General features: G+C 42.4%; 1 protein-coding gene across 1 annotated transcript; it reads left to right on the top strand.

The window, feature by feature from the left end:
- The first annotated feature begins 230 nt into the window (after positions 1–230).
- gjd2b (gap junction protein delta 2b) lies at positions 231–3,463 on the top strand. Its single transcript, XM_052052211.1, has 2 exons — positions 231–814; positions 2,587–3,463. Exons 1-2 carry the CDS (start codon positions 744–746, stop codon positions 3,425–3,427), a joined length of 912 nt encoding a protein of 303 aa, XP_051908171.1. The 5' UTR covers positions 231–743; the 3' UTR covers positions 3,428–3,463.
- The last annotated feature ends 9,537 nt before the right edge of the window (positions 3,464–13,000 follow it).

Here is a 13,000-nt window from a genome sequence, read left to right as displayed (position 1 = left end):
ATGTGTGGGTTTTCTCCGGGTACTCCGGTTTCCTCCCACATTCCAAAAATATGCATGGCAGGCTGATTGAACACTCTAAATTGTCCCTTTGGTGTGAGTATGAACGCGGATGGTTGTTTGTCTGGGTCTGCCCTGCGATTGGCTGGCAACCGGTTCAGGGTGTCTCCCACCTACTGCCCGAAGACAGCTGGGAGAGGCTACCCCCGTCCCCCCTCCCCGCATCCCTTATGAGGATAAAGCGGATCAGAAAAATGGATGGCTAGATGGATATTAATCAAGGGACCACTCAGTGTCGTCGGACCACGGGCCGCCAGTTGCCCACACTGCCTGATTTACACACAAGCGTGCAGATATGCGCATCTTCTCACTCGTCTCACTCACTACCCCAAGCAGAGGGAAGCCGCTAAAAGGATGCTTAGGTTCTCACTCCACAAGCGCGCGTCCTCGACCTCTCCCGCCGACTGTCGAACATGCGTGTGACGCCGAGAAGTCTACTTAAACTGGAATTAACTCGCTCGCAATCGTCCTTTTAAGTGCGCGCAGAAACTAAGCCTGCAGACGCCATTCACCGAGGGGGGAGACGAGCTCACTCACACAAAGCTTGCACGTAGCAGCTGTTCTGGGTGGGCAAGTTGCGTCCGAAGCATTTATTTCCACACGTGTCGTGGCTGGGAGTAAAATGCAATATCAATCGGATACTTTTTCGCGTTTTAAGTGAGATTTTATCCGAATGAACAGCAGTCATGGGAGAGTGGACCATATTGGAGCGTCTCTTGGAGGCAGCAGTACAGCAGCATTCGACGATGATCGGAAGGTAAGAGTTTAGTGACAGTCATCAAAAAGTTACATTTTAGTGATTAATATAACGTTAAAATCTGTACAAAATGTCGGGTGGAGAGGTAGTTGAAATAAATGACATATGAAAGTTAGCATCTACAGGTTCCCCCACATCTCCAAGGACTACAAAGTGACAAGTGACGCTATTTCAGTGGTGGACAGCATCCTTAACATTGTCATGAACAGATCAGAGAGTTCGCCATTGATAAGGAGTCCGATTTCTTTTCATCTTAGCAGCCCCAGCTCAAATAGTAATAAGTTCTGTTCTATAAATAGCCTTTGTTGTCCAATGGAGTTTTTCATCAAACCGACACAAGGACTCGCGGTAGATGTCTGATTTTTGTCAAACAGTACATTTTCAAATTCACGGGCCACAATAACTGTATTCAACATTTAGAATATCATTTTGTTTGGTGTATATATTCTGATGTATTCTTGGATACAGACAAATGTAATTATCAATGCTTTTTAATTTAAAAAGCTCTGGCATAAACCTTACATTGGGTCATGATGTTATATCATTTGTTAAACACGGCATGTATCATAATTTACCATGATATGTAATTATCCCCCCTCCCTCCAAAATGACTATTTGGGTCCCCCGGAACAGACGACAAATTAATATTGATACGTGTGCAGTATATAAAACATTTAAAACTCCTTTTTTTGGGGTCATGTATTATAAAAAGAGATCAAGATGAAAAAAAAACATTTTGACCATGACTTTGTACAACTCAAGTGAATAGGTTTTAGTTTGTCGGAGAAGGGAAGTCAAAAATAAACAATCCAAATTATGTGAAAATGCGGGTGCGGAAAGATGCACACTATCTTCTGGGTGTGCATCGCTTTCCAACTTCTTCCACTATTCATGTGAACTGTACAACGAAAATGGAAATCATATCTAGACGGAAACTAAAACGAAACAACTGAGCACCTGTGTGATGTGGCCAGTCGCATTCGGAATCGCAGGTAACGAAACAACTTGTGGAGCAGGTGCTTCCAACGAAGAGTGCACCCATGCTCACTTGCATATTGTCGTTCATGTTACTCTTTGACGGGTTGCTTCTGATAAGCGACACATGCTCAGATAGGTCAACACCCAGTGCAGAACAAACAAACAAAAAAAAAATCAGGGATATGAAAACATATGTGATAAAAGACACTAATGGGCGGATCAAAAGGCACGTGTGCCACCCCTGGTATTATTTTAATATTACTGTGCAGCCATACAGAAGAAGCAAGGTTGAACAGTCATTTGGGGATTGTAATTTAATTTTGATTATTACACTATACTTACCAGTATTCTGACCTTTTTTTTTGCAATCGTAAAAATACTCCATATCATTTTTAAAAAACTAATACCAAAACTAATCAAAACAAAAGTCCAATAAAGCATTAAAAAAAAGTTAGAAATCCGTTCTAAAAACGACTAAAGCTAACTGAATGTAAATAAACTAACAAACATAAAAGTCGAGGGAAAATGAAAACTAATTAAAATTCCAAAACTATTTCAACCCTTGTTCCGTCTGAAGAAAAAACAGCGCCAAAGCACGATGTTGCCACGGCCATGCACCATCCTTTTGACAAGGAAAGCCTATGAGAACAGCTGACCTTTATTTGGGGAGAAACTGGAGCACTTTTAAAGGTGTGCTGACTGCAATTTTGTTTGGCAACAGAAACCTGTCATTTGAACAAGCAAACGTCAACATTTTTTTTAATCCACAGTCAATACACTGTCTGTCTCCTCAGGATCCTGCTGACCGTGGTGGTGATTTTTCGCATTCTGATCGTGGCAATAGTTGGAGAGACAGTGTACAACGATGAGCAGTCCATGTTTGTATGTAACACCTTACAGCCAGGCTGTAACCAGGCTTGTTACGACAAAGCCTTCCCCATCTCTCACATCAGGTACTGGGTGTTCCAGATCATTATGGTCTGTTGCCCCAGCCTTTGCTTTATCACCTACTCTGTCCACCAGTCTGCCAAGCAGAAGGAGCGACGCTACTCCACAGTTTACCTCTCACTGGACAAGGAGCAGGACACGAAAAGAGACGACAGCAAGAAGATCAAGAACGCGATCGTTAATGGCGTGCTACAGAACACAGAGAACACCAACAAGGAGGCAGAACCTGATTGCCTTGAGGTCAAGGACGCCCCCAATTCAGTCATGCGTACGACTAAGTCCAAAATGAGAAGACAGGAAGGCATATCCAGGTTCTACATCATTCAGGTGGTGTTCAGAAATGCACTGGAGATCGGATTTCTTGTGGGTCAATATTTCCTTTATGGATTCAACGTCCCTGCTGTGTATGAGTGCGATCGATACCCTTGCATCAAAGACGTCGAGTGTTATGTTTCCAGGCCTACCGAGAAGACGGTGTTTTTGGTCTTCATGTTTGCAGTCAGTGGAATTTGCGTGGTGCTCAACTTAGCAGAGCTCAACCATCTCGGGTGGCGGAAGATCAAAGCTGCCGTTAGAGGAGTGAGAGCCAGGAGGAAGTCTATTTATGAAATCCGCAACAAAGACTTGCCAAGGATGAGTATGCCCAATTTTGGACGCACTCAATCCAGTGACTCTGCATATGTATAAATATGTGTATCACAAAAAATTAAAAAAAATTAAAAACACTGCAGGACAGCTGTGTAGAAACTAGAGTAACTTATATATTAAGCTGAAAAAATTACCAAAAAAAAAATAAATAAATCATACTTTAAGATGACCATTGGTGGCATTATTCCCATGCCAATATGTTTCACACACTTTCATATGACTTTTGTCTTGGACTGTACTGTGCCACGAAGATGGCCGACATAGCTCATCAATATTTGTCGTAGTTGGATGTACGCATGTAGAAATGTTTTTTCCCTTCTTTTTTGGGAATGAAATGGACATGAATGGTTCGAGTGGAATGATGAAGCTCTGCCGGTGATGGTTCTATATTTGTGAAGTGCATCTTAAAAATATAAACAAATATATTTGTAAACAAAATGCAGTAAGGACAGCCATTATACAGTATACACATTAGATGATGAATAGTTAACACACACACATACACACACTTCTATGCTCTGGACACCTGGGCTTGCACCACAGGCCTTATCTGGAGGTCTCCCTCCATTTTTTTAATGACACCTAAGCGCCATATTTATTTATTTGTTTATTTATGTATTTATTTAAAACGTGCCATACGTGTACAGTATATTGTAAACACAGCATATTGGTATAACTTCTATCATACAATACGCAATGTACAGTACATACGTATTCAGAGATGTCGATGACACATTTTGTGGTCAACCCACAAAATATTTTTTCAAAGGAGTCTCAATTAAAAAAGCTCGCATGGGTTTGCTCCAATTACTTTGTTTTTCTCCCATGTCCCCCAAAAATATGCACGTTTGGGTTAAAACAAAAAGTGTCCAAGCATTGGAATGTTTGTATGAATGATTGTTTGCTTATGTGTTTGTGTGTTTACATTTGAAAATTGAGGAAAAATAATGGTTTCGTGGGTTTTGATCATGGGTCAAAATTGTGTATTTTCAACATATTTAATAAAAATGACCCCTATGAAAGATTAAAATGTGTTTGATTTTGGCATCATCTGACAAGATTGATTTGCAATTAAATGCTTTTGCCCGATGTCTATATTTTAATCACCTATAATCTAATATCACCGCAATTTCATTTCTCAAGCCTGCTCTTAACTTTCACCTGAATTCTGAGTTGATAAGCCCTTGACTCAAAAACTGGGGCAAACTCAGGTTGAGAACAGCTCATCAGAACTAATTCAAACATGTGAGTACGCCACATGAGCGAGAGCCAAAACTCTCCTCTGTCTTGAACAACACTTGTTCTTGCGTTGAATTTGTCATGGTGATAAATGGTGGTGGATGAGATTCGCTTGGACTTTGAAAAAACCCTGGACGGTGCGGGGCTGTCCTGGTCGACATGGGACAGTGCCTCTGAATTTGCAGACCAGGGTGGTAGTCCCCCTTTTAAAGTCAACAGTATTTCCATCCATCCATTTTCTTCCGCTTCAGGCCGCGGGGGCAGCAGCTTTAGCAGGGAAGCCCAGACTTCACTCTCCCCAGCCACTTCTTCCAGCTCTTCCCGGGGGATCCCGAGGCATTCCCAGGCCAGCTGGGAGACATAGTCTCTCCAGCGTGTCCTGGGTCATCCCCTGTGCCTCCTGCCGGTGGGATATGTCCGGAACAACTCACCAGGGAGGCATCCAGGAGGCATCCGAATCAGATGCCCGGGACACCTCATCTGGCTCCTCTCGACGTGAAGGAGAAGTGGCTCGACTTTGAGCCCCTCCAGGATGACCGAGCTTCTCACCTTATTATAAGGGAGAGCCTAGACACCCTGCTGAGGAAACTCATTTCGTTTGCTTATATCCATGATCTTGTTCTTTCGGTCACAACCCGTCTCTCATGACCATAGGTGAGGGTTGGGGCGTAGATTGACCGGCAAATCGAGAGCTTCGCCTTTTGGCTCAGTTCGTTTTTAGCCATGACAGACCGATAGCAAGTCCACATCACAATCGACGCTGCAGTGATCCACCGTCGATCTCCCGCTCCCTCCTGCCCTCACTCGTGAACGAGACCCCAAGATACTTAAAATCCTCCACTTGGGGCAAGATCTCATCCCCCAATATTCGTTTTGCTTATTTGAGAGTTTAGGATATTTTTTTCTTAACATGAAAGTGATTTGTCCAAATTATTAAATTATTCATAAAGAATTAATGTATAACATTATTCTTGTTTTTATTGATCAAAATCTTTTTGTATTTTCATCTACTAAAACTGGACGAAAACTATTAGCTATATTAACTATAACTGCCAATCACAAAAATCCACGACTCAACAGAACAGTGCTAAATACTGACGACATTTAGCTCAGACACTGAATTACACGTGATCTACACACAATGAGGTCTGACCTATTTGACGTTAGTGTATTTCACGGGTGCATTAATCGAGCTCCCTTAATCCAGATTAAATATCCAGATGTTATGGGACAGAAGACGACATGTGGACCACAAAAAGAAGGTTTGGCTATTGGATCCATATGATTCTGACATGACGCGCCAGATGTCTGATTTGACAAGATTTTGCGTCACGAATCCGAATGTCAAGTGTTTGTCAAAACTGTTTCGAGCAGGGAAAGGCAAATTACGATAGTGGCTTCAATGTGAAAATCAGAAAGCCATCTGAATTAACTCCCAACTCAACTGTACTCCCTTTTACGAGTACCAGTCAAGAGGCAAGGAGCAGTATTCTGGCCCAACTGGAGAGGCTTCATGGAGGATTGAGTGACTCCAAAGTAAAGTGCATTACTGTAATCCAGATGGGATGTAACGAAGGCATGAATTCCTGTTTCAAAGTGCTCTTGACAAAGGAGAGGCTTGACTTTAGCCAGTTGCCTAAAATGAAAGAAGCTGGATTTAACAACGGCACCAATTTAACTGTTTAAAATCTTGTCGAGTTGCTTTTCCCTTTGACTAGGACCATGCTCACTTCATTTGACGCGACTGCATTCATAATAATTAATTGTCTCATACCTACCTCATGTTTTTGTCTGCTTGGTAATAATTTATTTGGGAATGGAACGATTTTACATCTAGTTCATTCAATTTTCTGGTTGAGGCTAAATGTTCCACTCTCCGGTGCCTTTATAAATCCAATTTATTATTATAACTAAAGAAACCAACACAACAACAACATTTATCAACACAAGACCACCCTAGAGTAGAAATTATGCTTCAATATACTCAGCTACAATAAAAACGTTCTCATTTATATCTCTTTTCCAATCATTCTGCTAAAATAACTGACCATCAAGTTCTCCATCCTCCGCTGAGCTAGATTTTGCCAGTCAAGCAACATTGTCCGTGAAGGCTTCACACCCCACCCATAAATGTAATTTTGCTGACGATGTTGCAAGGAGCAGTGGCCCCTTATAAGTGTCTCAGGGTCAAACAATAAAACGTTATCACTTCACTGCTAATCTCAGCAAATGTTTCTTTCCTCCGAACGGTAGGAAAAAGTATTTAGTCATAGTAACGGTATTGATGAAGCACGTGGGATAAAGTGAATAATAGTGAAAAGATTTGTGATACCTTTGAGTCAGTGGATACAATGTCACTTGATGCACAAACAGATGAGGACAAGATTGATGTCGCGATCCATCAGAGGATAAATGGGTGGGGGGGGGGGGCTCCCCACTCCCCGGCAACACATTCCACGCCAATGTGTCCCTGTGAATGTCCCTGACTGATGGTCCTGGAAAAGTCAGGGTCTTGCATAATCAGGTCCAGTTGGGGCTTAAGTGCTAGAGTAAGTATTTGACTGTGTTCACAGAGGTGTCGCGTTGGCTCATAAGGTCACAGTTCGAAAATGAACTGAACGTAGACACCAAACAAAAACTGCATCAAAAATAATTATTCACAAAAAAGCCCAGAAACAAAGAATGAACAGAAATTGATGGTTAACAATAACAAGGAAAAACAAAACACTTGCAACAGGCAAGGAAATAATTAGCCTATGAATACCAAACGAAATGACAAGAGTCCCGTTTAATCGACAGAAGAAAAGCAAGATCAAATAACTAAACAATGACTATACCTACAAAGACTATACTTACAAAAACGTGGAACTAAGAGAACAAGAACGACAATGACGAGAGCGAGAGATCTAGAAAACAAACACTTGAGCAAGAGCAGCAATAAGGTCCAATAATCTGACCATTTTAAATGCATGGCTAGTGATCATGGGCAGCAGGTGAGCACACTGAAGGAAAGGCCCTCAACTGCCACCTACAAAAACAGGATCCTGACATATATAACTCGATCTGACTATGATCCTGATTTAATATCTACAGTATATGCTTTGAGTCATGATATGACTGCTCAGCATTGCCATTTGGACAAGCCTGGATACAATCGATTGTCTAGAACTAGCAACCAAAGAGAAAGAACAAGGTCGAGGGAATATTTGACAAAACGGTTCAGGTTCACATCCAGCTATTCTAGATGCCGTACTCGTCTGTGTCCTGTTCACGCACCGGTGTTGTGTGTCGTGTATTTGTTCATCTGTTTGCCTAGCTTTGTCCTCATTTCACCGTCACAGCATGTGACATCACTTGCCATGCCGTTGATGCATTGGTTTGGAGGTCACTTCTCGATGTGACAGACTGTCGCAATGTTGAAATATCTATTGTGACACGCCAGGGTGCAATATGCTGACACCTGGATGTGTCCACCAAAAACACCCACTGTATCAAAACCAAAGAAGCCCAGTGAATCATAATGGCTATCAGTAACCTGCTGTTTATCTCTTCCTGAGTGCAAAGTTTTTTTTTATATCCTGTTTAATGAGGTACTCCCAGTCTAAAAGGTCGGTTAGCATGTGGTCATCTCACAATATTTAGGTTGAACCCTTCACCCCTTCATGCACCCTTTAACCTGATAACATGATAAGCTGTCTACTGTAGTAACCACTGTCCCGGAAAGGGTTAATATCAATATGTATTAGGTTGATAGGACGGAATGTCAGCTTTGTATCTTTCAGATCGGTCACTTTCCCCTCACTAGTTCAGATTATGTGAAGTACAGTTAGAGGCAAAAGATTGAGAGTCTGCTTAGTTGAGTTCTGCTCTGCTGTGCGCTCATGCTGACTTATGACACGCAAGGATTTTTATTTTTATTTTTTGGGTGATGTCATACGGCTTCGTCAGCACTTCATGACAGGCAGCAGGCCGCGAAGCGTATTTACAAACCGTGAATGTTGAGCTGACACGTTTCCCGCTGTCATTTGTAGTTTGTAGAGGCTTGCGTATCCAATGCCGCAATACTTTTGTTGCTGCTCATTCTCACTGCCTTGTGTTGTCAACGTCCTGACAGCATTTGGGAAATGTACTGTATATTGCTCTGTATTCTATATTTCGAAACAATATTCTTGATGACAGAAGCGGTGGCGCCGCCAGACACCTTTTACTGAGTATTAAGGAGCTGTGCCCCAGTATCAGGCGTGGACTGTGTTCTATGGCCCGAGTGGGAAGAAAAAGAAAAATTGCTGCCCAGTTGTTCATATGTCGCAAAGGGCAACAGCGTTTCCCTACATACATTAATTAGCTACCCGTTCTCGACGGACGCTTTCTTCCCCTCTCCTGCCTCCTTGCGACTTCTCCCCAGCTTGTTGTGTGTTGAGCGGCACTGGCAGGTGGGCCCCGACTCCGAGAGACAGCTGATATTGTTCTATATCAACTACACAACTCTTAAAAAGTCGTTTGCAATGAAACATTGGGTGTCAGACATAAGTTCATCCTGTTCTTTTGAGAATTATGCATTTGCTGTCAAATGCTAAAATTTATACCAACCTTTCTGTAAAGATTGGTCTCCCCAAACTTGTACTCATTTATTTGGGATAAAAAGATATTACCGGTACATATCTCCAGGAATTTCCTGGTAGAGGCTAAATCTTACATTAAACCAGTGGTTCTCAATTATTTTCTGTCATGCCCCCCCGACCCCCAAGTAAGAGGAAAACATCTCGCGCCCCCCCCCCCCCCCCCCACGACTATAAATCGTATCAATTGTTCAATTGTCCATAAAATTGTTATAAGTACACCTTTGCATAACACTGTATCCTTATTAACGTATAAGAGACTTTATGGACCAACTTACAACAAAGAATAGCTTTAGTAACTGGAACAGAATAGATTTTAAATGCATCTGAAATTCTAAAATAACATTAAATCCTTAATTTAACAATAAATATTTTTGACTGACCATGTCAAACCATACGAATACTGAAAAATAAAATTACATAAAATCAATAACTAATAATGCATTCAAACTAATCACCATCTCAGGAGCACAGTATTTTTAAAAAACATTAACCAGCAAAACAAAAATATATAAAATGATTTGTGCTTCTTTTTTTTTTTTAATCAAAGATGATGTCTGGATTAATGGCTACAATGAGCACATGTTACAATGCACAGCTTTTCGAAGCGAGGTTTGAAGCAGGACACAGCAACTCTCTGCTCCTGCTCAATGTGTAGCCGGGACCTGTATTTCAGTTTACTGAAGTAGCAGACACAAAGCGGCATGATTGTTGGCAATATTCGACACGTTTTCACTGGAAAAAAAATCAGCTTATCAGCGTGATTGGGGTGTAATGTCTTTAAGTGGCGCTTTTAATTTATTTTAATTAATTAGTCCAGGGGGTGTGAGTGTGAGTGCGAATGGTTGTTCGTCTCTGTGTGCCCTGCGATTGGCTGGCAACCGATTCAGGGTGTCCCCCGCCTACTGCCCGGAGACAGCTGGGATAGGCTCCAGCACCCCCCGCAACCCTAGTGAGGATCAAGCGGTTAGGAAGATGAATGAATGAATAATTAGTCCAGTGGTTAGCACGTCGGCTTCACAGTGCAGAGGTACCGGGTTCGATTCCAGCTCCGGCCTCCCTGTGTGGAGTTTGCATGTTCTCCCCGGGCCTGCGTGGGTTTTCTCCGGGTGCTCTGGTTTCCTCCCACATTCCAAAAACATGCGTGGCAGGCTGATTGAACACTCTAAATTGTCCCTAGGTGTGAGTGTGAGTGCGAATGGTTGTTCGTTTGCGTGTGCCCTGCGATTGGCTGGCAACCGATTCAGGGTGTTGCCCGCCTACTGCCTGAAGACAGCTGGGATAGGCTCCAGCACCCCCCGCGACCCTAGTGAGGATCAAGCGGCTCGGAAGATGAATGATGAATGAATGAATTTATTAAGCTTCATGTCCGCAACCAACATTTTTAGACACAGTAAGCTCACCGATCTTTCCTTGTCTGCCGCGCTACATACGCCTCGTCTTATTTCCTCCCTTAGAATGCTCCCTGCGCAAACTCTGCCAATAAGAGCGACACTGCCCCCTAACGTAGTGGAGGAGCAACTGCACGTTATTTTAGGAAAGTAAAAAAATAAAAATCCCCGAGGTCAAACGCTCCCACCTTGATGGAATCACCCCCCCCCCCCCACCCCCCAGGGGAGCGCGCCCCACTATTTGAGAAACACTGCATTAAACCAACATGAGACATTGGAGTTATTATTGCGAATGGCTGTTCATTATTCCATACAGTGTTTTAATTGGCAAAAACAGTTGTGAACGTAACATGAACATATTAAAGCAAATATAGCATAGCCTTTTCTCATTTCTTCAAGGTGCTATAAATTTTTGGAAAACAATAGCAACTCTGTTCGAATAAAAATAGTACTTTACTACGTTTGTACACATGCTAGCCATGCTAGCTAGCACTGTTAAGGCACCTTTGTACGCAGCTTTCACCGGAGTGTGGAACACTGGGCATACTATGCCTTTTGAGGTCTGGTAATGTGGTGGTTGGAGAGGGGGTGATGGTCGCCAACCTTTTTTTCTGCCACGGACCGGGTCATGGTCTGACATTTTGTCGACGATCCAACAATTGGGGCACATTTGCGCCGATACAGAACTTTAAAATAATATATTTAGGCGACCTGGTTTGCAGATCAATGCGGAAGGGGGCCCGTGCCCCAGTTGAGCTTTCTGCTAAGCAACACCCCTGGTCAGCAGGTACAGAAGTATGTTATTTGAGGTTTCATGACATTTGATCCATGCTAGGTACTACCAACATATGAGCATATTTGGGTAATGACGGCAAATTAAGAAAACATTGGGTTATGGAGGATATAATCTTTTGTTTCACATCCAAATACGATACAAAATTAATGTGTCATGATGAAACATGAATAAAATGACTAGAAGCTGCTTTTGGGTGGATTTTCACTCACAACAGATTGGTCCTTGTTTTATGTGGCTCAGTTCCCCAATGGAGAGACCATTAGGCATATTCGAGATTGGGTTATTCAAATCAGAGAGTTGTGTCTGGTCTCTTTAATCACATAGCAGCCAGCAGCATGTGTGGATTATAGGATTTACAGCTGCCTCTCATTCTCTGTGTTTTTCAGGTGAAGTAGGCCAGTGGTTCAGGACATCCACAGGATAAAGCTGCTCACAGAGGAGAGTGAACCTTAAACTGCTGCTGAAAAAAAAGTTATATTTTTATATAATATGGCAACAATAAGACAGAAAATCTTTCGAAACACTCAAAGATGCTTGACAGAAACAAAAACAGATACTTTTGAAGATGACTCAGAAATAACATACCGTATTTTCCGCGCTACAAGGCGCATCTCAAAGCATTCAATTTTCTCAAAATCCGACCGTGTGCCTTATATATGGTGTTCCAGTCTCTTTATATTCCCCATTGAACTGCTTCCCTGTTAGTGTTCCTATGTCATCAAGTGGTGATTGTTAGCAGCAACCATTTGTAACATGAAAGTGTAACACAAATGGCATTACAAAACAATAGATGAAGGACAAAAGTTATAAAGACAATTGATTCAACGAAAAGGCTCACAAGCCTTGTGGGCTCACATCCACAAGTACAATATAATACAATACATGCTGATTTATATAGCGCTTTCACAACAGCGGCAGCTGTAACAAGGCGCTTAACAAAACAGTTAACAAAGTAAAATAATAAACACAAGACGTAACATAAAACATGGACAGTCGTGCAGTCCTAACCACTTTTCTGTCAGACGCATTGTGGTTTGAAACAGTGTGAGATGAAAGAGGACAGAATCAAAGTGTCCTTTAACCAGTGGATCAGAGACGTCATGCTCAAAATGTGCACACGTCGACTACAAGCTAGGTTTCAAGGTCAACAAGAAGCTGTAGCATCCATCCAGCCGCACCAACGCCGACTGTCCAAAAGCGCAGACATCTCCACTGAACAAAACGGGGTTGTGAAAAATGCTGCCCATTACAGGCGCAAAAAACACAAGCGCCCCAGGTCTGTTCAGCACCGACAGTCAATGGCGCCGACATTCCTCCCAATCAAAATCTGTGCTGGTACAGGCATGCTGCGCAACCACCAAGCACAGATACTTCTCCTCTGACGAATATCACGGCCAAAAAACGCTGAAAACAGTCCATATCAGGTCCACTCCACACGATGAAACATCAAACATGTGACAAAACAAAAAGACAAAAACAACAAAAAAAGAACAAAAAAGCAAGGCTCTTGAAGAGCACTTGCCGAAGGCTGCCTACTCGGGCGGCATCTTGGAAAAAAAAAGTGGCT

The sequence above is a fragment of the Hippocampus zosterae genome, chromosome 19 (assembly GCF_025434085.1).
Source record: "Hippocampus zosterae strain Florida chromosome 19, ASM2543408v3, whole genome shotgun sequence".
Lineage (NCBI taxonomy): Eukaryota > Metazoa > Chordata > Actinopteri > Syngnathiformes > Syngnathidae > Hippocampus > Hippocampus zosterae.
This window is presented reverse-complemented; position numbering and strand designations above follow the sequence as displayed.